Consider the following 27,599-nt stretch of genomic DNA (forward strand, 5'->3'; position numbering starts at 1 on the left):
CGCACTGTCTGAATCATTTAACTGCATCTAAAATAAAAATTTTATTATGATCTTAAAAACAAAAATCGTAGGTAAATCCCTTACGGTATTTCATATAAAGAACATTTACTAATAATAATACATATTATTTGACTTTATTGCAAAACACAAACTCTGTTCGACATGTAGGTGGCGCTGATGTAAACAAGATGAATATTTGGTTTTGACCAGATTTTAAAAGGGAATTGGTAGCCCATCATTATTGAATTTGAAATGTTTGAAAAAATCCAATCAAAAAACAAATGTTACACGACAACACCGTTCAAGTCGCTGTTGGGATACATTCCACATTTTACATAATATCAAAGATGACTAGTACAAGATATACATTTTAAAATGATTCTCGAGCTCGGTAATACATATTGCCACAGGCTAACAGACATAACTCTGGAACCTAGCTCCATCGCCTCAAAACAACGATCAGCCTCGCGACAACACCGTCCGGGGCACTGTCATGTAATCTCATACATATTTTGTGGTTCCCAATTTGACACATGTACGTACGCTGGTGTGGATGTCGAAATACAAGACAAAAATGCGGCAGTAGATAATGCTAGTGCTACTAACGTAAAGTACTGATATAAGCGCAACGATGATTTTATTGAAAATTTGTTCGTAGTGTTATGTCTGTTAGTCTGTGATTTTACCATACTTTCACGGTGTAACCACAGAGAAAAAACGTTCTTTTTATTTTTAAAGGATGTGTAAAAACCTGACACCGTCATTCTATACTAAGCGGTAGTGCTCCCGCTATGTGGCGATCGCGTCTATGACAAACCTAGCACTAATATCGATAAAACATTGATACGGCATTATTTATGTAGTGCAACTGGGGCACCACAAAACAGATAACGTTAGTGTTTTAACGTTTATTGATTCAAATTTTTAAACATGATTTTCAATTTTTTTATATCAACATGAATGTCTGTTCTCTGTGGTGTAACCTCAATTTACTAAGAATTAAGCGAGAAGAATTAGCTAGCTGATATTGCGCCATATTTCAAGCGCTAACATCTCAGCGTGAGTGTAAACGAGATAGCACAGACTAACAGACATAACACTTCAAACAAATTTTCAATGAAATCATCGTTCGGACGATTCCAGTACTTTACGTTAGTAACACTAACACCATCTGCTGCCGTGTTCGCGCTGCGTCATGTATTTCGACATCAGCGGCGCAAGCGTTACGGCATGTGTCAAATGGGGAACCACAAAATATGTATGAGATTGCATGACAGCGCCCCAAGCGGCTTTGTCGCGCGAAGACTGTTATTGGATTGGGAATTTGAAATGATCGTTTTTTGTGACGATGGAGCTAGGTTCCAGTGTTACGTTTGTTAGTCTGTGGAGATAGTCTACACGGAAAACAAAATCTACCCAACCGGAGGGTACAAACTACCTGAAATGATGTAAACCTTTATACAACTTACCTGTTGGGTAGTTTTGCAATGCTATCGCTGAGTCATTTCAACTTAATTTGTTTAAACATGCTTTTACTCGATGATGGTGTTTTGGCAAAAAGTCAACATTGAGTAGTTTGAACCCAATATTGGATGAAAAATCAAAAAAATTGAAAATTCATAACCCGCGTGATGAAATTGATTTCGCGAAAGTGGCAGAGATTTCTTTAGTGATTTTAGTAACGAACGTGCTTTTGTGCTTCTGTTTTTTAATAATAGCCGCCAATTGAGAAGAAGATTAAAATTGCATTGTGAGAATGGAGCTAGGGACGGAGGCACTTAAAGGGGAAATTAATGAAGCCAGTTACACCAAATTAGAAGGTACGTGAGTAGGTTTTGTTATAGATTTTTTTTCAATGATCCGCTTTTTCCAACTAATATTAATTCAATCAAATGAAATTAACTGAAATCTACCCAAGGCATAGTTTAAAAGATTGAACTAAACGTTGGGTATTTTTGACGTAATATTACTCTTAGTGCTATATACCTTCCATAATAGAAGTTCTATTGAATTAATCTACTTGTACTCAAAATTGGCTTTCTGCACGGAACAACGCCGTTGAAATCGACATGAAATTGGGTACTATTCGTTTCCGTGTAGTCTATTTATTTATTAAAGGAGACTTTAAATCATAACGTAAACTAGATAGCATATCACCACCACTTTTCATACGCATAACATAGCATCTGTCAGTGGGGCCCACAGATCGTGGATCTGCGATGTTAGCTACGATGAAGCAAAGCAAATAATATAGAAATGCAAGCTAGCTAAGAAAAACGTGCTATTGGCATCTCTATACCGAGTAAATGACAATGAACTCATGTCCTGGGCTCAAACTCATTTGTGCCCACTGTCAGCTGTCAGAATAAGGTGTATGAAAAGTGGCGGTGATATGCTATCTCGTTTACGTTAAGATTTAAAGTCTCCTTTAACAAATAAATAGACTACACGGAAAACAAGAAGCACCCATTTTACCCTGGAAAATCTGCTTCTAATCTGAAAAACAAATCAATCCGGGATTCGGAAAAATTGCGCTCACGCTAGCAAAGACTCTGCACACATTTTGAGAGAATCTACACGAATATAAGGAGATTCTAAAAAAAAAATCGGCAGAAAGTTTGAAAAATTTGCAAATATCTGCGAATCAATGCAAATCTGCACACGATTTCTAAAATCTGCGTTTTGCAGACAAATCTGCACATCTGAAATCCCTGCACTGGATCCATAATTGGTCTATTGCTGCAAAAATAAAGTATGTAAGTTATGTCTGTTATTCAGTGATAATACTATGCGGATATGGAGGTTTCATTATCCGTTGTGTTAATTTTGGAACTAGAATTTTATTACCGAATATTTGCAGTACCTATCTGCGTGGTGACTGATATTTGAACGATGTTTCAAAATGATTATTTAATGCTGTGGTGAAGCCTGCAGTATTACCTCTTTCAGTCTATGGTAATATGAGTAAGAACGTTGATATTGACACAAGGATAAAAATCACATTCACAGACTGTATATATCAGTGGTTTCCAACTGGGGGTCCGCGGCCGGCAAGGGGTCCACGAGACTTACCTAGGGGGGCCGCTAAGCTCTTGGAAAATTTAACAGGTAATTTTTTTTAGATACCTCTGTGAAGGCGGATTTTCAGCTCTTTTGCGTATTAGGACTAAAACATGAAACAAATTACTCTTGAAGAACGAAATGAGACTGAAAAAAGCAGCCTCGTATAGCAAAACTTGTTTCTGCAATTCTAGGGGAGCGCGAAGCTCTCTTAGCTTCGCATAGGGGGCCGCGGAGCTCTTGTGTTTAACAAAACGGGCCGCGGAGCTTGGGAGGTTGGGAACCACTGGTATACCACTGGTGTTGTATTTAGTATATTTAGGCAAATATTTAGTTGAACACTCGTTAAATGTTTGAAACCTCGGGTTTGAATACACTTTTTATCCCTGACCACGAATCGAGAAAAGCTGCTGAACGTAATCGGCAAAAAAGTATAAAAAGTCGGAACAACGATGATTTACAGTTTGAGTAGTGGCAAGCATGAAACAAACAACTTTACCCAACTATACATGTCACTTAATGCGATATGGTAATAATTATTTTGTTTTTGTTAAAACTACCACGGGTGTAAAGTAAGCAGTACCATTTCATTTTTCTTTGTGTAGGTAAGAAATGAGTAGGTGAATTCATCCAGGTGCAGATTTTTGCGGTTCATGTATTTTATATTTCTTTTTCCTCCTATCCCAATCAGGGATGCCAGATATACATATTTACCAACTTTCTGAGTGCAGATTTGTATAAAACGCTCTTTTTATATGTTTTTTCGAATTTTATTTAGATATTGTGATTGGTGTATAATTTTTTAATTTGCACAGATTATTTCTAAATTTATGCAGACAAGTTCTCAGAATAATTGTAAATCTTTTCTAGTGTGGGAACATGTTACTGAACTTCTGGCATCTCTGATTATCACTGAGTAAAGTTCGTCCGGGCATCGACTTGCCGTTGCCTCGCCATGCCAGTTGATAGAAGAAAGTCGAATTGAACGGATCGCAGTAGCGAGGAAGTGATCGTGAGGCCTCCCTCGTCCAGTTGAGTAGAGAAAGATTGGAATAGTCAGTGAGTGTCAGTCCAAGTGAAAATTATAGATTTGGAAGTATTTTAGAAAGTTTTGCTTGTTGTTGGTCTGGAAATCGGTTTTAACGCCTAGAGGAGGCACCTAAAAAGAGAATCTTAACCTTAAGTGTAGTTTTTTATCATCTCAACTAGAGGCGAGAAACAGCAATTCTAGAAATTCTGATTGTGTTAATATTAAATGTGATTGCAAGAACAAGAAAAAATAATAAGGTCTACGAAATTTGATGTTCAAATAATGAAAAATTACAAAATAGCTATGTCGAGTGCAGCAGCCTAGTTGAAAACGGCAATCACTCGCTAGTTAGAAAAAGAGGTCAAGCCAGAGTAGATTTCTTTGTTCGCAAAATTCAAAAGGTAAACATAAAACTTGCTGAATGAGCCCGAAATATATAAAACTTGCTTTTGAATCAATGAACATCAGAGCTACATGTTTCGAGAAAAAAATCCGTAAAAATTACGACGCCATCTTGTTTCATTTACGTCACCACATCGTAGCTAATTTCAAACCCACCAGGGTTCGTAAAACTAAGCTGATGGTCGTATTTGAATGTCGTGCGTGCTACCCCATCTGAGTTCAAAACATGAGAGCTCACAAACACAAGCGTACATTTTCACTAATGTTTATTTTTTGTTCATTTTGTTTTTAATGTAACTTGAATACAAAAATGGTTGTCTTAACTTTTTTTTCCTTTTCAGAGCGCGACAACGGCCTCACCAATACATACACACTTGCTACGGGTTTGGAAAGTGTTTCCTACAGATTTTGCATCACGTAAAGTTGTGCTGTGGAAGCAGCCTGCAAACTGACGGAGGAAGAGCCTGGTGTAACCGAGCTGTTAACGCACACAAGCCTCATTCACACATGCAACGTATGTGCGGTTTAGTGTAGTGACTTGAACAAAGAAGCGCACCTTTTGCGCTGATAGCGAACAAAGTTTGGTTCTAGTAGCGCTGCAGTGCTCAAGGGAGATATTTCTTTTGATTCCGTACGATTTCTGTGATAGCGTTTCCTGCACCACTGTGAGAAGCCTCTGGAATGTATCTGCGAAAGGTTGAATATCTCTCCCCTGATGCCAACGGTAAGAAGCAGTTGAAAATATAAAAACAAAACATTTGGAATACGATTCTACTAGTGTTAACCGGAAGAAAAATAAAGAAAAGTAGAGCACTTTTAAGAGGACAAAGAATTGAAGTGCATCAACAGTGACGGAAAGTGAAACAAGATTCGTGTATCTGCATTCGATTATGTTGTGTACCCTGCATTTTCTTTTAGTAATGAGATATTTTTATAATAAAACAATATCAAAACGAGAAAAATTACACTAAAAGAAAAGAATAATCATAAACTGAAGCAGTATAATTGATGATACAAAGTAAATATAGTTTATTTTTAATGAATAATAATAAAGTGTGATAATAGTTTTAAAAGGTAAATCGTACCGAAACAATTGACTGAAACAATAACTGTAGTGAGTGTTTTGAGCCGAACCAACAGAAGAAAAAACGCAAAACAAAGTCCAACATGACAAACTCGCACAATAGAAGTGGTAAGAACGGCTGCCAGGCGGAACGGTATTTCAACAATCATAGTCCCCAGCAGTGCAATGGTAGCAGTAGTAAGCGGAACAACTCTGCTAGTAATAATATTGGTAATGGAGGCCGGGGACAAAAGTCGCCCAGCTCAACTTACTTTAGAAGTATCTCAACATCGAACGCTATTCCGATAGTGAAATCTTCTTCCCCAGTTAGTAGCAAGGGTGGTAATTACTACGGCACCAATTCACCTAGCGGACGTCCCCATAGCTTTAATGCCAATACCAGCTATCAGCGTACAAGCCCCGGTGGTGGTAACTTTAATAATTCTGTTGGAACGTTATCTGGTTCGCCACCTAACTTCTCCTATTTTGCTGGTAGTAAATGCTACGATGCACCAGCACCCACCGCTTTGCCGAAACCACCAGTACACTGGACTTCTGCTCCTTCCATCACTACGGTAACATCAGCTTTAAGTACTTCAAGAACTTCTTGTGGCAAACCAACGTCCTCAACATCTGGTGTCGCCAAAAATGCCAGTTGCAAGTCATCGTCATCAACAGTTCTCTCACCACCGTCAGTATCGTCTAGGGTCAAAGTCAGGTCAGTGAAACTAGCTATGTCATGTGCTGCGGCTGCGGCTAAAATAAACCGGAATGCCGATTTCACTAACAACCTTAAAACGATCCTAAACGTCCAAGCTTAACCACAACGTGCGTCCAAAGATGAACCTGTTAAGCCTGCAGGTACAGTGCTGCCAAGATCGTTTTACTGAAAACCCGCTTCGCCAAATTATAAACATTTCGAAAACAAAACTGGCAATTACCAACAAATCCACAAAATCATTACCACATAAAACAACTATCAACCGAATCCACCAATTGTCATGGAGAACTACCGTTTCATAATCGCCATCCAAGTAACAACGATCGGAAGCAGTAAAATGAGATAGAACGACTAAAGTGAGTAATGTACTGAAGTGCTTGTTTATTCTAGTTATGAATCGTCGTTTTTTATGTTTTTTTTTTTATTTTAATTTGAGGCGTGACATTTCTGGTCAAATTAGTCGGCCATTACGAATGAGTATCTTAAATTTATTGTTTATTTTAATGTCTCATTTTCTGACATTTTTACAGCAGTTTAAATGATAACCTCCACAAACAAAATTATTAATTATATTCAGAATTATTTTCTCGAATACCAAATAGAACCACACAAAAAAACCTCTTTCAAAATTGTATCATAGATCAGAGTATCCCGTACAACTGCTGTAAAATAGCCACAATATGAGATGAGTCAAATTGTTACATTATTGTAGGATACATGCAAACAAAATATAGTCATAATCATTGTTTTCAATTTTTTATTTGTATGCACACTATCACGTGTGTTGCGACACCTCACTAAATATGTAACATTGAGGTTCGATCAATGAAAAGGCAATGCATAAAACAATTACATTAGATACAATACAGTGAAGACCAAAACACGTTTGTAAGAACATTACAGCTAATGCGCAAATAGATATTCTCATTCCTTTAAAACTCGTCCAGATTAGTCACAAAAGTTTATCTTTGGAACACTAAATCACAACATAGCCCACTTTTGGAAACTATTCATAAGTGAACCAGCAACCATTAGCTATTCCGAAAACTACTCTCTAATTGCGCATCAGCTCATCAGTTCGAAGAGAAGTCAATATTGCGTGCTTTTGAAAAGCTGCGCAATTTGCAGTAGAATAAAGATAAACGAGAAATAAAACAAATACAGTACAAAATCGAACTATTAAATGTATGTTTTACAATATTAACAAGCAAAGTAAATCAAACACCGACGGATAAACAAGAATAAAGATGTGTGTTGAACCCATGCAAAACGCAAAGATGGAGAAGCAGGTATTGCTGAAAGCTATTGGCAAGCAAAAAAGTATGAGCAGAAACACGCGCATGTGTGTGACAATATTGTAGCAAAAACGAGAATCGAAAGACTTATCACTACTGATAACGGAAAACATTCAAAGCAACACATTGAACGTGTATGATGAGGGTCTTGAAAGTTGCTACTAATGTGGACAAGCTTTCACGTTTACTCGGCCGAAGCTGGTCTCCGATGTTAGAAGGGAGTTAGTTTACGGACAAACCAATATGGGCCATCTCTCAGGGGGCGGAGTTTGAAAACTTTGCCGACCAGTAATGATTTCCCTTTTTCAGTTGATAATTTCAGTTTTTCATTACATGCATTTAAGAAATTCTACTTTTGTTTTTTTACAAATTCGGAAAACTAAGTCTCTTGTAAATAGCAAAGTTTTAAAATTACAACCCGTAAAATATTTGTAGGAGAGAGCGTGCCTTCTAGTATTTTTTACAAACGGGGAGAGTACACGAAACCCTACATCAACACAATATCATTTGTAACTCCGCCCTTCTATTCATGAAATATCCCTGTAAGAAACGATGTGATGTTTGTGAAGTCGTAGTAATATCTACTAAACGTCTCAAATTATCATTTTGCGTCTAACAACAGAAAAGTAAGTTATTTTTCTGTTAAAATCGCAAACTTTTTGGTGCACAAATAGTGTCTAGACCGCCATGTCAAAAGATTGTTAGGAATTGATTCTAAATTTCAGCATGAAAAACATACTTTAGCCCAGTGCAATAATGCTGATTCAAAATTGAATTTGTAAAATTGGTAGTTTACTGTTTACAGAGCACTCCAAATTACGCGGTAAAACCTACCTTAATTAATGTTTCTATTGCAAATTAACCGTACAACAACCAGGCGTCATTCTACGTTTCACTTTTTATTTTGTATCGAAAATTGTATAACAATATTTGCAATCTAGGTTTTATGTTTATCTATAAAAAACTATTCAAACACAACGTTACTGCAAATACTTATTTGATCTCATTTTCCCTCTTCCTTTTTTGCTATGAATCTATTGAGAAGGGCTTTTGACAGGTTCAAGCTAACGGTTGATAGTCAGTTTGACATTTTACGTTAGAAAACATAAATGTACGAAACCATAGTAACGCAATAACTACTTCGTTTGAAACTTTGATAAAATCTAAATCAAACATGTAATATGTTTGATTAATGATAAAAAAATTCATTTATTACTGCCAAATATTGTTGTTTGTTTTTGTATGAATTACCACAAACATTTTTCAAATCCTCGAAAACCTGCTCAATCCACAAAACTACATCGTACAAATGTCAAAAAATGTGCTAGCTTTTCAATTCTTCGTGTTAGCTTACTGTTGAAAGCTTCTAGTTGAAAGTCCCGTAATATATTTTTTGAATTTTCTTTGCTTTCTTAGTTTCTTATTCTCGTAAAAATATCTAAATTTAAAAACCATCTAGGGAAGCATACAGCAAATAAAATGAACTACACACATATTGTATAGAAATTAAGTAACATTAAAAAGCTTCAGCATATTGAAAGATTAATTAACAAACGTAAACATTACCAGACTTTAAACATGCAAACCTGCAAGATAGCACTTTTTCACGATCCTATAACATTGAATCATTTTCAATTCACATCAAGACAGAAAAAAGTTAATAAATAAAAGAAGTGTATACCGAAAGTACAGCTAACTTGGAAACAGATAGAAAAAATACTATAGTTTTTATTCTGAATATGTAATGTTCTATGTTTATTTGTTGACCGGAACAATAATGAATTAAAAAAATCCGTCGATACGAAGTATCGCTAGCTTATCGTTTTACGGAAATTCAAAGTATACATCGGGTTCCATTGTTTAGATAGACCTGGCGTGAAAAAATAGTCATTGAATGTTTTCTACCGATTCGAGAGAAAAAAAATTAAATTTGCCCCTATTTTGCTTTTCTCCTGTTCTTATGTTCATAAAAATCATGGTGTCTGCTAGGACTGGTTCCTCGGTAATCTTTCTCAGAACACTGTTTGTAGTTGTTCCCTTTTCAAAACTACCTGATCGGATAGCCTTCATATCGACGAGAATGAAGGAAATCCAAAAATCACTTTTATTCCTTTGTGTTTGTTCGTTCTATTGCTGTTTGTTGATATTACACATTGCTTTTTAAATTCTCAACTTAAATCAACTGCAAATGAAAACTTTAAAAACAAAAAAAAAAAAAATAAAACAAAAAACCGTTACCTGACATCTGAACAATGGAATCTTCGAAATACTTTGCAATGATTGAGAGTTGTTTCAACAATTGGCAGTATAAAATAACTCAACACCGGCAACAAGCATTCAAATGTCATGATCAACTCTTAAACAGATGTCAAATCTCGAAGAGATGTACAAACAAGAGTATCGAACTAAATGAGCAAAACGAAATTTGATACATTCATCTGCGATATAAATACATCAGCCAATACTGCTAAGATTTATGTTTTCTGATTTTAAGACAAACAAAATGGCATGCACGATAAGTCGAACAAAATAAAAAAAATTATGTGAACCAACAGGAAACAAGAGAACGTACGAACGAGTAGAAAAAAAGATGAAAATAAGCAAAAGCATTCAGAAACATGTATCGTTTCTTCCGCAACAGAATGCAAGTCATGTAAACTCACACGCACATGCAATAAAACGCATTTTACTTATTCTTCTGTATATTACAGAATACTTCGAAATAACCACTTCAAAACAATGAAAAGTGTGTTGCGCGTGAGTCCTGCTTTGCTTTTAAAGGTAAAGACTAGAACTGGCTTAACAGACACAAGAGTAATGAGATTGTAATGATAAACTTTGGGAGACCTTTAGATGTGTAAGTGTAATAAATATTAGAATTTAAACTGTTTAGAGATGTAATGGTAGAGAGGTTGGCAATGTTCTGTGATCCCTATTTCATTTAAAGTAACTGCTTTTTTCGAGAGGGTAAAAGAAAAGTATAATGGATTAGTATTAGTCTATTAAAATTGTTGGATGGGTTCAATCATGTGAAAAACTTGAGAATCGGTAAAAAGCAGTAACTATTAAAATGTTTGTTTGGTGAACTTACTGATTTACCAGTCAAATCAATGATAAATCCGCTAGATTTTTGTAACAAACAACCAAGTAAAATGAACCAATTTCTTGTAACACAAATCGCCATGTACTGTATCAACAATCATAAATTACTGTAGTTTCAGGCTATACCAGGGCAAATGTTCCAATTGAAATTAGTAGAAGCATCAAGGAGAAAGTTTAGTTCACTCATTCAGTAAAATCCGATTTTTAGTTGTGTCCAGTTCATGAAAATTCAATGATGATAATCAAGTAGAAATTGTTTTATTTTTAATTGTAAAAAAGGAAAACATTGTGATTTTTGAAATTAATTCGCAAATGGAAAACAAAACAAATCAAAGTAGAAAAAAAAATCTACAACCCCAAAAAATAAAAAAAACTATGTAAAAATAGACAAAACCTCCAAAAAACCCTTCTCCACTGTGGATAGTACTTCTGTACTATTGCATCTCCAATAACACAAGCAATAATCCTTCCAACTTCCTTTCATTCATATCCTATCCCATGCTGACCTCACAAATTCCTATTCCCCTTTGCTCCTCTCCGTGAGGTCAGCCCTAAATGAGTTACCGAAGAGTTAAATTGAATTTTCTCATAGACGTACTACGTCATATCTGGAAATCTTGATTCTCCAGATCCAAACGGGTAAGTAGAATAAGTAAACTTTAAAAACCAAACATCGTTTCATTTGCGAAGTTTGAAAATGGCCTCAAATATTCTATTCACATTTTTTTTTAAATTTTACATACGTTATACCTTTAGTTATACTAGTTAAAATATTTTCATTGAGTGCCACTTTTGAAACTCGCAGACCCCGAAAGAAATGTCCATCACGTTGCTAAAGGTTAGGTGAGCCAATTATGGCAAGTGCACCAGTTATGGTTATATAAGCGCAATGGTACCAATCGTCGTACCACTCCGTAACTGGTATATTTTTGAATATTACCATGACTGGTACACCTCTCTATATATACAAATTAATTTTCTATAAATAATCTCGCAATTGAATATCAACTTTGTAATATTTGCTGTTGTCTTTTTTCGGTAGTGGGGTATGTAAGAAAACAGCTAGTCTGAATTCAATTTCGACCGGATAAGTCATAACGAAAATGTTTGAATTTTAAATTATATGTAAATTATAGAAAAATAATTTGTTGATGGTAATTTCTGAAATAGAGGGTTTCATTAAAAACCAGATGTAATGTACATTCGAAACTCAGCACATTTTAAACATTTATTATAAATTTGCAATATGGAATGTTTTTTTGATTCAAAAAATGATAACAATCGATGGTTATTGAAATTGTGTCTAACGCTCAATTTTTTACTTTTTACCACAAAAGATCAAAATAATGTACTGCGACCATTATTTTGATCTTTTGTGGTAAAAAGTAAAAAATTGAGCGTTAGACACAAATCTTACAAAAACATGCTTCATCATATTGTAACCGAAACCTCATTGGGAAAAATCTCAATAGAGAAAAATTATAGAAGAAGAAAGAGAGAAGGATGAGAGATAGAGAGAGACATAACTTGAAATGGTAAATGTCCCATATAAAAGCGTTCCTCAATCAATATTTAGAAATCTCATGACAGGGTGTCGAAAACTTGGAAAATCAGACAATGTCAGGGAATTCATTTTTCGATCAGGAAAATCAGGGAATATCAGGGAACACTGAGAAATATTCAGGGAAATATTTTTAACCAAGAGGTTATTCTTTTTTTAACGATTCTCTAGAGGAGAAACTGATTTCTCTAGTATAAAAAGCTAATTCGGTTCGGTTTCATATCCAATTGGATACTTTCTTCACTGGGATTTCAAAAGTGCGTTAATCTATGTCGCCCTTTTTGTGCCGAATGCTGAAAAATATCACGGAAATTTAAATTATATTTCTTTTTCGCCGCCCTGCATGAACTATAAAATATTTCTTTTTTGCACTTGGTTGTATCTTAACCTTCCGAATACAACACTTTTCAAAGACTGTACTTTCTCATTTTATATCTAGACACAAATATTGTTGAATTTCTTCTTAAGGGTTTGCCTAGGCGTGATTTTGGCAAATTTAAAATTACCTTTCTTGTTTGGAGCAAACTGTTCGATCATTTTTTCAACAGAATATCCCGAACACATAAGTATAATTTAAAAAATTTAAATTCTATCTACGCAAGATACAAATAACAAATTTTGCTTCGGTTTTTAATTACCCATATGCTTTTGTTAACACAAAAGAACCTGGATGGGATTTCATAACATATCCTAAAAAGAAGTTATTCTAAGACAAGTCTAACATATATCGTCTCTATCAAAGCTCGTTATTTCCAGCAATGACTGTTATTAACCTGTTTTATTTTCTGCCTTGTTTTCCCAAAAAAAACATTAAAAAACTAAAAGTTGCTGTAATTGTACATAGTTACACCACAGACTAACAGACGTAACACTGGAATTTAGCTCCATCGCCACAGAAAAACGATCATTTCGAATTTCCAATCGAATAACAGTCATCGCGCGAAAACGCCGTCTGGGGCGCTGTCATGCAATTTCACACATATTTTGTGGTTCCCCATTTGACACATGCAGTAACGCTAGCGCTGATGTCGAAATACATGACGCAGCGCGAACACGGCAGCAGATGGTGCTAGTGTTACTAACGTAAAGTACTAGAATCATCAAGACGATGATTTTATTGAACATTTGTTCGAAGTGTTATGTCTGTTAGTCTGTGGTTATACCATAATTTAACTACGTTTTTTATAGTAAAAACGTTACCCCAACAAACATGAGGAAATTCAAAATCGGCCATTTTTAACTCCTATACCGTTTTTCCTTAACGGTCCGAGATAAAAAAATCCACCAAATTTTATTGTTTGTTTCTGATCACCCATCATAGCTCATAATGATCAAGCAGAAAAATATGGTATATAAGTTATTGAAAGACACTTGTAGTTGTGAATTGTGAGGGTAAACACAAGTCTAATTTCTGTGATTGTTCTGTTTGGTCAAACATAATTTCATTCAGACAACGTAGGCAGTCAAAACAAGCTGTTTTCAATATTTTATTACAATATATTGTAATATTCATGTGGGTAATCAAAAGACTTCTAATACTTTTCAGGCATCACCAGCTTTTCCGGTAGCTAATGTGTCTGTAGGTAATATTTCTAATTCAGACAGCAATAAGCCTTCATGTTTAGTACAGAGAAGTCAGCCAGTAGTAAATTAAGCAGTCTCACTTCTGAGTCTTCGGTGCTTATTACGGTGCAGATTCCACGGCAGATGTCACTTCGCGACGTTTTTCTCACTTACGTGAGTCCCGTTATAGGAATTTGTTCACTTCACTCTGATTTCACCGTGAAGTGACTCCCGTAATAAGCACCTTCAAATTATACGGTTTATAGATTCAAGTTGATGTTGCTGCAGGTGGAGTTGCAATAGTTATCCACCGTCGTATAAAACATCGTGTTTAGCTCCACCTTGCAACGAAAGTGATGAAAAATTTAGGTATTGGAACTGAAACAGATACTGGCATTACATCTAAAACCGCCTTTTGAATGCATTGCTGAACAGGAAAACCAATTTCAAAAGAAACTTACAAAAGCTTGCCGATCGCTCGGCTAAATTTTATTTTAAGGTTTATTTTCGACTGGTCCTATATTTTTTCGTTAGGAATCCATACTACCTACAATTGATTTAGTACCTATCACAAAAGTATGCTCAAGAATTTCTTTCTGAATAAGTATTGAAAATAAACTTGAATGAAGTTCTTACCTTACCAAACAGTCCCAAGCCGTGGTGTGGCCTTTGCTGTACGTAAGAGTCGTCTCCATTCCACTCGGTTCATGGCTGCAGTTCGCCAGCTCTGCAGTCTGCGTAAGGTCCGCAAGTCGTCTTCCACCTTGCCCGCTGTGCAGCTCCGTCTCGTCCCTGACGGATTGGTTTTAAGAACCATCTTTACTGGGCTGTCGTCCGACATCCTTACAACATACCCAGCCCACCGCAACCTGCCTGTCTTAGCGGTGTGGACGATAGACGATAGGCTCCCCAAGCAGCTCTTGCAGTTCGTGGTTAGTTCGCCTCCTCCACACTCCGTTTTCCATCTGCAGTCCACCGAAGATGGTACGCAAGACCTTCCGCTCGAAGACCGCAAGGGCGCGTTGGTCCTCCACAAGCATAGTCCATGTCTCATGCCCGTAGAGGACTACCGGTCTGATCAGCGTCTTGTAGATGGTTAACTTGGTGCGGCGACGAATTCTACTCGATCGGATTGTCCTCCGGAGACCAAAGTATTCACGATTTCCTGCCATAATGCGCCGTTGAATTTCTCTGCTGGTATCGTTGTCGGCAGTTACCAGTGAGCCCAGATACACGAACTCGTCGACCACCTCAATTTCATCACCACCAACTTGAACTCGAGGTGGAAGCACTGTCTTCTCGTGAGCCCTTTCCTTTCATGTACTTCGTCTTCGATGCATTGATGACCAGTCCAATCCGTTTGGCTTCAGCCTTTAGTCCGATGTACGTATCCGCCAAAGGTCCGAGCCACAATGTCGATATCGTCGGCGAAACTAAACAGTTGAACCGACTTTTTGAATATCGTGCCACTCGTGTTAATCCCCGCTCTTCTAATGACACCTTCCAGGCAATGTTAAACAGTAGGCACGAGAGACCATCACCTTGCCTTAGGCCTCTTCGGGTTTCGAAGGGGCTCGAGAGTGCCCCCGATACTCGAACTACACACATCACTCGATCCATCGTCGCTTTGACCAACCGCGTCAGTTTGTCCGGAAATCCTTAGTCGTGCATAATATGCCATAGCTGGTCCCGATCGATTGTGTCGTACGCCGATTTTAAATCGATGAACAAATGATGTGTGGGCACGTTATATTCGCTACATTTCTGGCACCCATGAATCCCGCCTGTTAGTGCCCCACGAACTGCTTTGCAAATGGTGATAGTCGACGGCAGAGTATTTGGGAGAGTACCTTGTAGGCGGCGTTCAGCAGAGTGATTGCCCGATAGTTGCAGCACTCCAGCTTGTCGCCCTTTAATAGATGGGGCACACAATACCCTCCATCCACTCCTCCGGTACTCGTTCTTCCTCCCAAACCTTGACAATGACTTAGTGCACAGCTCTAGCCAGTGCTTCTCAACCATATTTCAATAGCTCGCTGGGAAGTTGGTCCACTCCAGCAGCTTTATTGTTTTTCAGCCGGCCAATCTCCTCATCCACCTCCAGGAGATCGGGGACTGGAATCCTGATGTCTTCTGCTCGTGCACCAAGGCAAAAACATCATATCAAGAAGACTGGGAACTCTGCCTGCGATTGAGCGACGTTTTCGGCAGTGCAGTCTGTTGAGTAAAAGTGGAACTGACGCATGCTAGTGTGTGTGCTGGCGATGCGAGCGCAAGCCGAACCCACAGACTGAACCACCACATACGCACACTCTGTCTTCGCAGCGATGTAATTACCAGCACTTTCATAGCAACCTTCCACCTTTAATAGATGGAGTGCGCTGTTTGATTTGACGCTTGTCGTTTATATGGGATAGATCCAGAGATGCCAGTCTTCTTGATATGATGTTTTTGACCAAGGTCAGTTGCCATACCGTCCTCGCGCTCTACTGCATCGCCGTTTAGATGCTCGTCGAAGTGCTGCTTCCACCTTTCGATCACCTCACACTCGTCTGTAAGGAGGTTGCCGTCCAAGCTCTTGCACATATCGGCTTGCGGCACGAAGCCTTTGCGGGAGCTGTTCAGCTTCTCGTAGAACTTCCGAGTGTCGTTAGCTTGGTACAGCTCTTCCATCACTACGCGATCTCGGTGATCTAGCTGGCGCTTCTTCCTTCGGAAGACTGAGTTTTGGCTGTTTCGTGCCTGTCGGTATCGTTCCACGTCATCATCAAAAGACTTCCTGAAAGCCCTTCAATTTCTTGGTAAGAATTTTTAACCGATGCATTGAGTTGCTGTATTTTCCTACAAAATGAAAAAATGCCAACGTCACTCTAATTTTATACTCTAAAAAAATGTAGCTGAAGCACCAAATTTTCGGCTGATCAGTTTATTCTCAGTCATAAGCAAACCTTTAGGAAGAATAAGTGTTAATAGAATGATAATTCATAGCTATTAATAAGAGCTCAATTTTCGCAAATGAGCAGTTTGGTTTTCGGCATGGGCACTCGACTACTCATCAGTTGCTTAGAGTAACCAATTCGATAAGATAAATCTGTGGGCTATCCCACTGGTGCTGCTCTTCTAGACGTAGGAAAGGCATTTGACAGTGTCTAGCTTGAGTGTATAATAGTTAAAATACTAAAACAATTTTCAAAGTTGATTGATAGAGCTGGTGTACCTGAAGAGGTTATTTTGCACCCAATTTTATATAATATTTTTGCTTCCGATCTTCCTGATTTACCCAAGTGTATGACAAATCTCTGTTCTACCTGCAGAAATAACGATAAAACCGATGACGTAAAGGAGGAGTTCTATGAGCTCCTTGAGAAAATATATGGAGAGTGCCCATAACACGATATAAAGATCGTCATCGGAGATACGAACGCACAAGTCGGACGAGATGAGTTCTTTCGTCCTGTTGTTGGTAGGGAAAGCCTTCACTCTACCACCAAAGAGGTTAATGAACTTCGCCGCGGCCAGAGGGATGGCGATCTGAAGTACCCATTTTGTACGTCTCGTATACATTCGGAAGCACACCTGGAGACACACCAATGGGGAGGCCTGCTCTCAGATCGACTACATGCTGATCGACGGCCGGCACTTTTCAGACGTCATATGCGGTCCTTTTGAGGGCCCACATCGACTTGAATCAATATTTCGTGGTAGGCAAGATTCGCGCCCGGTTGTCCAACGTATTCAAATCGAGATCGACGAGGAAAATACGTCTGGACATCCAGAGGTTATCAGCGGAAGAAGTTGCTGCAGAGTATACTCGGAAAGTTAAAGGACCGATCGGTGAACCAGCTGGACTGGACCTGAACGAGCAGTGGAAGCACATCCATGATGCGGTCAGCGAAACAGCGCGAGAAGTGGTAGGCATGACAACGGGAACCACGGGTATTGGGTGGTTCGATACTGAGTGTCTAGAGGTTGTGGGAGATGAGATGATGTAACCGAATAACAAATAAAATAAACATACAAAAACGGTGTATATACGTTACACCACGACCGACCGGCCTAGGCGCACCCGGAGCCGAGACGTCAGCAAAAACCCAGCTGAGGCCCGTAGCAACAAGCGGAGGAACCAAACCAGCAACGAAACCATAAATTGACAATCGATGACGACTGCAGGATTCGATCGAACCACGCGGACAAAGGCTGCATCAGGATTGAACCACCGGAGGAACGACGAGTCAGCGGATTTAGTTTATTTAAGCTTTCTAGATTTAATTTTCAATTCAGTCTTGTGTGTAATTCAGTAGTGATCGGACATTAAAGTGTTAATCGTAGTAATAAAGTTTTTTTTAGTTCCCGCGATAAATCACGGCATAATTGGCGCAGTCGCAAGGCCAAGTGGTTAGACAAAGTGAACAGTGTTAACAGAGTGAATATCTAGTATCACAGTCACCGAGTTCTACAAAGAGGAACAGCCCACGTCTATGGCAGACAACTGATACACCCAGCAAGAACAACCCCTGAGTGAACATCAAGGACTTGCGGATATCAGAGGACCGATCCCGCCATTTGGAAACCTACCCCATCCATCCGTCACTTCACACCAAGACTCCAGGAGATGAAAGCAGTAATCTTCCTGTAAGTAACCACAATCATTTTTCTAAGATTAACACAAACAAAACCATACTAATTCAGAGGTGCGAGCCCCCACCAGCGGTAAGCGGACACCTGAAATATCACAAAGTGAAAAAACAAAACTAACAACTAACCGTGAAAGTGCAGTGTAAGTGAATACTGACAACAAATCTATACGCAATACAAAGCAAACGAAGTTAATTTATTATAATGGCCGAGCGCGACTTAATGATCTCACCAGATCTCGCAGCCCCAGAACTTTATGAAGAAGAGCCACAACCAGCTCCTCAACCAGCCCCACAACCGGCAATCACAATTGAGGGTTTACTTCAGCACATAAGAAGTTTAACCCAGAACCAAAATGAGTTGATTGAACAACTCAGAAATTTAAAAGAGAAGGCGGATGATCCTTTTATGCAATTCAGGACTCCAGACCCAATCAGAAATCTAACAACATTTAGTGGAAATAAAAAAGAGACCCATGCATGGCTGGAAGACGCGGAAAATACTCTCGAACTTTTTAGAAGATACTGAGATGAACCAGTGTATAGCCAATTAGTCAGGGCAGTGAAAAATAAAATTACGGGCGAAGCCAAAGAGATTTTGATCGCTGCTGGCAACCCGAACAGCTGGCTAGAAATTAAAGAGGTGATTTTGAATTCCTACGGGGATAGACGTGACCTTACGTCACACATCCAATCATTATTTTACATAACACAAGGGAAAAAGACAATTCCTGAGTATTATAATAAAATCAAAACCATCGACACCGCTATCAAATCGACAGCGGCGACGATGGAAGATTATCAGAATGCAACTAAGGCAATAAACAATTTAGTAAGCTTGATGACGCTTACTAGATTCATAGATGGCCTCACAGACGAATTGTCTATGCATGTGAGGAGCTATCGACCAAAAACATTGGAAGAAGCCTACGCTATAACAACGCAATACGCGAATGCCGCGTACAGGCAAAAATTTAACAAACATTCCAGTTCAACCTCTAACAACTCATTCAATTCAAAACCGTTTTCAAATTCCAACAACGGTAATCAGACGAATACAAAACCCAACTACACGAACAGCAACAACAACAGCAACAACAAGCACGGTAACACGTTCAACGCGAAACCGAACGGATCAGGGAAATTTAAAACCCCTAGAGGTCCACCGGTGGACGACGACGTTTCAATGAAAACCGCAAAGTCCCGTACGGAGGTGAACAACCACGAAACCAAACCAAAACAGGAAAGCGAATTCAGCAAAAACTACGAGGATGAGTACGACACCTCTAATCAGCTGGAGGAATCAGCTCTGAACTCGGAAGACGATGATTACTTCATCGGCGAGGAGTTAAATTTTCACGTGGTAGAAGAGCCACGTCGAAAAATATAAAAAGCAATAACAATTTTGTACCTTATATAATAATTCAAACCTCGAAAGGTGAGATGAAATTTTTGATCGACACGGGAGCGAACAAAAATTATATTTCACCCGAGCACGTAAACATTGAAAATTGCAGAACTGAGAATGGAATCAGGGTAACGAATATAAGTGGAACACACATAATAAACAAATCAGCTTCTTTTGATCCATTTCAGATCAAGAAGAAATTGAAATTTTATATTTTTGAATTCCACAAGTTTTTCGATGGATTAATAGGTTACGAGTCATTAAGAGACTTAAATGCTCAAATCGACATTCGTAATAATTCCTTGAAAATCGGACGAAAAACAATAAAAATGCAAAAAAAAATCCCTGAAGAGCAAGCAATTAACATAAATGAACAAGAATTTCAGTACATCGCACTGAAAACCAAAAAGAACGGTGATTTCATAATAGCGAATGAAAAGAAATACAATTCATTCACTATTTTACCTGGTATCTACAGAAGCAGCAATAATAAAGCTTTTGTAGCGATTCAAAATTTCTCAAAATCTTCACAAGAAATAAATTCGAGTGAAATCGAAATGGATGAGGATCCGTTCGATTTAACCGAATTGCCAAAGCAAATAAACATGACAAACTATACCTTTCGTGACGACCACATGAATAGGGAAGAAAAACAAGCCCTTGAAACGGTGATCGACCAATACAAAGATGTTTTATACGTGGAGTCCGACAAACTGTCATTCACACACAAAATAAGACATAAAATTCGAACGGTAGATAGTATCCCAGTCCATACGAAATCATATAAATATCCCTACGTTTATGAAAGCGAAGTACAAAAGCAAGTTAAAAAGATGCTAAACGATGGAATTATAAGAGAATCAATCTCACCATACACCTCACCCGTATGGATAGTCCCGAAAAAGGCAGATGCATCTGGTCACAAGAAATTTCGTTTAGTGATCGACTACAGAAAGCTAAATGAAAAAACTATCAACGACAAGTACCCCATACCCGAGATTACCGACATCTTGGATAAACTGGGAAGGGCTACATATTTCTCAACTATTGATTTAGTTTCTGGCTTCCACCAGATCCAGCTAGCAGAAGAAGACACAGCGAAAACAGCATTTTCTGTGAACGGAGGAAAGTACGAGTTTACTCGCATGCCATTTGGGTTGAAAAACGCCCCGGCAACTTTTCAAAGGGTAATGGACTGTATACTAAGGGATTTAATTGGAGTATGTTGTTTCGTCTATATGGACGATATAATCATATTTTCCAGTTCACTTCAGGAACACAAGAAAAATTTAGCACAAGTTCTAAAAAGACTTAAAGAAGCTAGACTAAAAATTCAGCTAGACAAGTGCGAATTTTTTAAAAAAGAAACGCAGTTTCTAGGTCATACTGTCTCTGAAGATGGAGTAAGACCAAACAGTGACAAAATAGAAATCATAAAAAAATGGCCAATCCCTAAAACAGAAAAAGAAGTTCGTCAATTCTTAGGAACGCTAGGCTATTATAGGAGATTTATAAAAGACTTCGCTAAAATAGTGAAACCGTTGACAGCACTTCTTAGAAAAGACGCGGAGTTTGAGATAACACCCGAAATAAACGCATGCTTCGAAAAGTGTAAACAAATTCTAACGCTAGATCCTGTGTTAATTTACCCCGATTTCAGCAAGGAATTTATTCTTACTACCGATGCAAGCGATTATGCAATAGGGGCAGTACTGTCGCAAGGGTCCGCAGGCAATGACAGACCCATAGCATACGCATCGCGAACTTTAAGTAAAACAGAGGAACGATACTCAACAACGGAAAAGGAATTTTTGGCAATCGTTTGGGCGGTCAAACATTTCAGACCGTATCTATACGGACGGAAATTCAAAATGTTTACAGATCACCAACCACTTACCTTCTCTATGACTAATGCAAATCACCGAATCATAAGAGGTAAACTGGCTTTAGAAGAATTTGACTACGAATTAATCTATAAACCAGGGAAACAAAACGTCGTCGCAGACGCGTTGTCTCGGATAAACCTAAAAAAACATAATCAATTAAACGCACATTCACAATCATCGATGTCTTTAAACGTGGAACCCTCCGAACAAGAAGAGGAACTTTCAGATGATGAAAGTGACGACATGACAGTACACTCAGCGGATACAAGCGATGATTACTTTATTCCGTGCACTGAGAGACCAATCAACACATTCAGGACCCAAATTATTTTTAAAATCGGAAAAATAGAGATTACGGCATATGAACAGATCTTTCCCAAATTTCACAGGCACATAATAGTCAAACAAAGTTATACGGAAGAAGAAATAGTAGAAATATTAAAGCGGACTCTTAACCCCAGAGGTTCAAGTTGCCTCAAAATTCCAATCTCTTTAGTTCAATTAGTTCAAGAAACTTACCGGAAACATTTTTCAACTAATAGCCCCTACAAAGTTTTTATTTCAGAAACCCTTCTAGAGGACATACGCCTAGATGAACAACAGGATGAAATTGTGAGGGAAACTCATAATCGTGGCCACAGAGGAATCAAAGAAAATAAGAACCAGATAATGCAAAAATATTTCTTCCCACAACTTGATCGAAAGATTAAAATTTTGATAGATTCCTGTGATATCTGCAAAAAAGCCAAATATGACAGGAAGCCACCGAATTTGATAAGAAAAAGCATTTTCGGCAATAACCCTTTCGATCGAGTCCACATTGACATATTCTTTTTAAAAGGTCAAAAGTGGCTCACCATAGTCGATTCGTTTTCCAAATTTGCAAATGCCATACCTTTGGAAACTAGAACAATAGTGGACGTAAAAAATGCTATTACAGAACACATTAGACAATTTGGCAGACCGAAGACTATTGTGAGTGACCAGGAACCTTCTTTCAGGTCTATTGATTTCATCGGATTCCTTAACGACCTAGGAGTCGAGTTACATTTCGCGAGTAGTTCAAATTCAAACGGTATTGTAGAACGGTTTCATTCTACCCTAATCGAAATTTATCGAACAAACAAAATTAAATTCAACGATTTGTCTACAAGAGATCAAATTGATATCGCCGTCGATATTTATAACAACAGTTTCCATACCGCTATAAAAAATTTACCGCGTAATTTGGTATTCAATCATTCGGGCTTGACAAACATGGAAGAAATTTCGGAAAAATTTAAAAGCTTGCAATCAGCGGCTAAAATCGAACTGGATAAAAGGAAAGCTAAATATGAACAACAAAATAAAGATAACGAACAACCTGAACAACAACCCAGGCGATGCTGAATACATTAAAATTTCCCAACGAATAACTAAAGACGTAAACCCTTACAAAATAACTACCATAAAAGAGAATAACGATCTTACATTTAAAGACATCAATGACGTAAAAATACACAAAAACAGAATAAAAAAATAATCGTTTAAATCAATAACTTAACTCTCGTTACAGATTAACTTACATCATCCTAATACACGGCACAAAATTTAAAGAAATGTCATATAATAATGGCATAATTGCCATAAAACTAAAACAAGTTAGGATAAGAATAGGGTTTGAGAGAGTTATACACAAAATCAATATTAAATCCATTGCAAACAACATTGACTACATAGAAAAAACGACAGAAAACCTGAAAATAATAGATCATCTCAGAAGGACCCTTGATTACAAAATCCAATACGCAAGAGGAAAATTGTTGAGTTTATATCCCCGCAGAAATAGAAGAGCATTAGTTAACGCCTTAGGATCAGTAATTAAACTTATTGCAGGCAATCCAGATAACGATGATATGGAAATTATAAATCATAATTTAGAAACGTTAGAAAAGCAGGGAAACTTACTCTCTCAATCTTTATCAAGGCAAATAATTATAAACGAAAGAATTCAGAATAAACTGAATAATATTACAGATATTCTCAAGAAAATAAACAAACAAATTGTAGACCAAAATAATAACTCACTTACGACCAATACGGACTTGGAATACATTAATCTTATTATGAACCTTGACATGTTAATTCAAATTCTCACTAGCGTAGAAGAACAAATCGAATTTGCAAAGCTAAACATTTTGAATAGAAACTTATTCTCATTAGATGATAAATTGTACATTTATAACAGACTTAAAGCACAAAAATTGAATCTGGATTACTTAGATCAAATATTCCAATACAGCTCAGGAAGCGTAATTGTAAAAGGCGACGAAATCCTAATTTTGGCGAAAATACCCATCCTAGAAGACAACGAGTTCGACCTGATCAACATCCAGACGCTCAACTTAAACAACACACGAATCAGTACAGACATCAAGCTGGTGGCAAAGCACAGAGACATTATCTATAAACAAGAGCACATTTGTGACATCTGCGAAGCAACAACTCTTATCGAAGACGACTGTATCAACAACCTTTTGAATCATTTGACACCAAAATGTGTCCTAAAACCCGTCAGGCAACATATCAGAATACAAGAAATCAAAAAAGGAATCATACTATTGGATACGAATCAACAAGTATTGATTTCCGACTCATGTAATAACTCGAGATTAGTCAACACCCCGACTATTGTCGAAACAGACAATTGTACGATTAAGGTGATGAATCTCACATTTAATGGTCAAAAGCATCTAACAGACCACGAAGAATACCTCATACCAATCTATGGAAGGAAATTCATTCAACTCAACTACTCGGAAGAGCGGAATGAGATCACCCACATCAAACTGGAACACTTAAACAGTCTTCAAGAGATAAAGTTGGACCTGCATCGCTCGAAGAGGACAACAACCATCGGAGGAGGAATTCTCCTCACACTAACCTTTTTCTGCTCTTTTGCAATTTATATCATCAACAGAAGAACCAAATCTAAGGAAGATACCATCCTGAAGATCCATAAGCATGCTGAAACCACCACGGAACCTAAAGGAACCATTGGAAAAGGAGAACCCGCAACCTTACCGAGGCTCGTCCTTTTCGAAAAATCGTCCGAGGACGGACGACAATCTAAGGGGGGAGACGTTACACCACGACCGACCGGCCTAGGCGCACCCGGAGCCGAGACGTCAGCAAAAACCCAGCTGAGGCCCGTAGCAACAAGCGGAGGAACCAAACCAGCAACGAAACCATAAATTGACAATCGATGACGACTGCAGGATTCGATCGAACCACGCGGACAAAGGCTGCATCAGGATTGAACCACCGGAGGAACGACGAGTCAGCGGATTTAGTTTATTTAAGCTTTCTAGATTTAATTTTCAATTCAGTCTTGTGTGTAATTCAGTAGTGATCGGACATTAAAGTGTTAATCGTAGTAATAAAGTTTTTTTTAGTTCCCGCGATAAATCACGGCATAATTTATATATCATTGTTACCGAAAGAATTTCTAAGAGTGGAGCTAAATTCTTATAACACACGCACACATGGTTATTGATTACGTTGAATCATTCCGCTTGCAATGTGGTTCGCTACAAACTCCAAGATGGACAAAAAAAAACACCACAGAGGTGACGGTAGCGAAGAACCGGGCCTACGCCAACACGTTAGTAGCAGCTTATCGTGTGACGCGTCACATGCGGGAGAGGTACCGGGAGGCAAGAGCTGCCGAAAAGAGGTTACACAGCCGTTAGAAACGTGAGCACTATGATCGCGTCCTCGCGGAGGCGGGGAATTGCTTCACCAGGCACGACACGATGAGCTTCTATAGAACGATCAACGGAATCAGAAACCGGACTGTGCCAGAACCCGGCATGTGTAACGACAGGGAGGGGAACCTGATTACCGATAATTGCAGGTGGCCAGGCGTTGAACACAACATTTTGAAGTGATGTCGAACGGTGAGGAAGGTAAGAGAGTCGTCAAGGGGAACAGGATAGAAATTGGGGAGGGCGGACAAGCTGTGGACCCCCAACATTGCTTGCAAAGAGCTCAAGAATCACAAAGCCGCTGGGAAGGACCGTTTACCGACCGAACTTTTCAAAGTTGGAAGCAAGCTGCAATGTAGTGCCTAAGGGTATGGTCTGAGGAACAACTACAAGAAGGGACAAAGACTCGACTGTAGTTATTATCGATGCATAACCCTCCTCAATTTCGCTTACAAAATTCTCTCCCGTATCCTGTTCCAGCGACTGAGGCCGTTGCAGGAAGTCTTCGTTGGAGAATACCAAAGCGGTTTTCCAGTGAAGCGATCTACAATGGACCAGATGTTTACCTAGAGACAAATTCTCGACAAGTTTTGACGCATCATCTGTTTATTGACTTTAAGGCCGTGTACGACACAGTGAAACGCAACGAGCTGTGGCAAATAATGCTAGAACATAGTTTTCCAACAAAACTAAATAAACTGTAACGTGCGACGCTTGACGGTTTCACATCATGCGTCAGGACAGCGGGTGAATTTTCGGACTCTTTTGTTGTCTGAAGCAAGGTGACGAGCTCTCGAACTTGCTGTTCAACATAGCTTTGGAAGGTGCAATACGAAGGGCAGGTGTGCAGAGGAGCGGCACCATCATCACTAAGTCTCACATGCTTCTGGGCTTTGCGGACGACATTGATATAATTGGTGTTAACCGTAGAGCAGTTGAGGAGGCCTTCACGGCTCTCAAAAGGTAAGCTGCGAGAATTGGACTCACCATAAACACTGCCAAAACGATGTACATGGTGGCTGGTAGAGAGCGTGGTTGTTCTACGGGTGTTGGTGCTGCGGTGGAGATGGATGGGGATACTTTCGATGTGGTCGACGAATTTGTTTATCCTGGTACTCTCGTGACATGTGACAACGAGGTGAGCCGCGAGGTGAAGAGGCGGACTGCGGCGGCGAATAGGGCTTATTACGGATTGCGTAGCCAGCTTAGGTCCCGTAGCCTACCGATCCGTACGAAATTTGCGCACTATAGGACTCTGATCCTCCCGGTGGCACTCTACGGACATGAATCGTGGACGTGGAAGGAGGCCGATCGACGAGCGCTTGGGGTCTTCGAGCGTAGAATTCTGCGATCAATACTCGGAGGCAAACTAGAGAATGGGGTGTGGCGCAGACGCATGAAACACGAGCTGTACGAAGTATACAAACACGCTGACATTGTCAAGCTCATGAAACACGGCAGGCTACATGGGCTGGCTACGTAGCACGGATGGCGGATGAGCGACCGGCAAAGATAATATTTAGCAGAGAACCGAATAGAGGCTGACGACTTCGAGGCAGACCTCGCACGCGCTGGATGTGTGCTGTCGACTAGGATGCCAGAGCAGCGGGTGTAAGGGGAGACTGGAGAGTAGCAGCCCAAGACCAAGTTTTGCGGAGACGTATTCTGTATTCGGCGTAGGATCTCAACGATCTGTCGCCATAGAACTAAAGTAAAATCTAGATAAACATTTCAAAAGGTCCTATCTGCTTTCATCGTTTTTCCGGAGCGTCCTTTCATTTTGGTAATGGCTCAACTTTAGTAACTCTCCCAAGCGTGGTTGTCGTTCAGAAGGTTAGAGGGATCCCTCCGCTATCAAGTGGTGCAAATAGCGTGTCATGAAAGGTGTTTAATAAGTTGTAGTGATTAAATGAAAGTGATCGATCAGAAAATCGATCAAAGCAGATAAAACCTTTTGAAATGTTTCTCTAGAAATAAATACAGTAACTATTCACACAGAACAGATATGCAACTTCGAACAAAACTCTGCATCAAATCGGTGCCCAAGCTTTCGCATTCATTTTTTGCTGTTCCATCCTACATTGATTTTACAGTGCATCGTTCGAACAGTTCGCTCCAATAGTTTGAG

At 38.8% G+C, this 27,599-nt stretch overlaps 1 protein-coding gene across 3 annotated transcripts; it reads left to right on the forward strand.

Moving 5' to 3' along the window:
• Nucleotides 1-4,020: 4,020 nt before the first annotated feature.
• Nucleotides 4,021-11,300, forward strand: LOC129730173 (uncharacterized). Of its 3 annotated transcripts, XM_055689290.1 has the most exons (3): nt 4,021-4,491; nt 4,834-5,984; nt 6,052-6,165. In XM_055689290.1, the coding sequence occupies exons 2-3, from the start codon at nt 5,660-5,662 to the stop codon at nt 6,132-6,134; spliced, it is 408 nt and encodes a 135-aa protein (XP_055545265.1). In that variant the 5' UTR covers nt 4,021-4,491; nt 4,834-5,659; the 3' UTR covers nt 6,135-6,165. The 3 variants fall into 3 exon arrangements, with proteins under 3 accessions (XP_055545265.1, XP_055545263.1, XP_055545264.1); XM_055689288.1 differs by having other exon boundaries at nt 4,834-11,300; XM_055689289.1 differs by having other exon boundaries at nt 4,021-4,119; nt 4,834-11,300.
• Nucleotides 11,301-27,599: the final 16,299 nt, after the last annotated feature.

The sequence above is a fragment of the Wyeomyia smithii genome, chromosome 3 (genome assembly GCF_029784165.1).
Source record: "Wyeomyia smithii strain HCP4-BCI-WySm-NY-G18 chromosome 3, ASM2978416v1, whole genome shotgun sequence".
In the NCBI taxonomy this organism is placed as follows: domain Eukaryota; kingdom Metazoa; phylum Arthropoda; class Insecta; order Diptera; family Culicidae; genus Wyeomyia; species Wyeomyia smithii.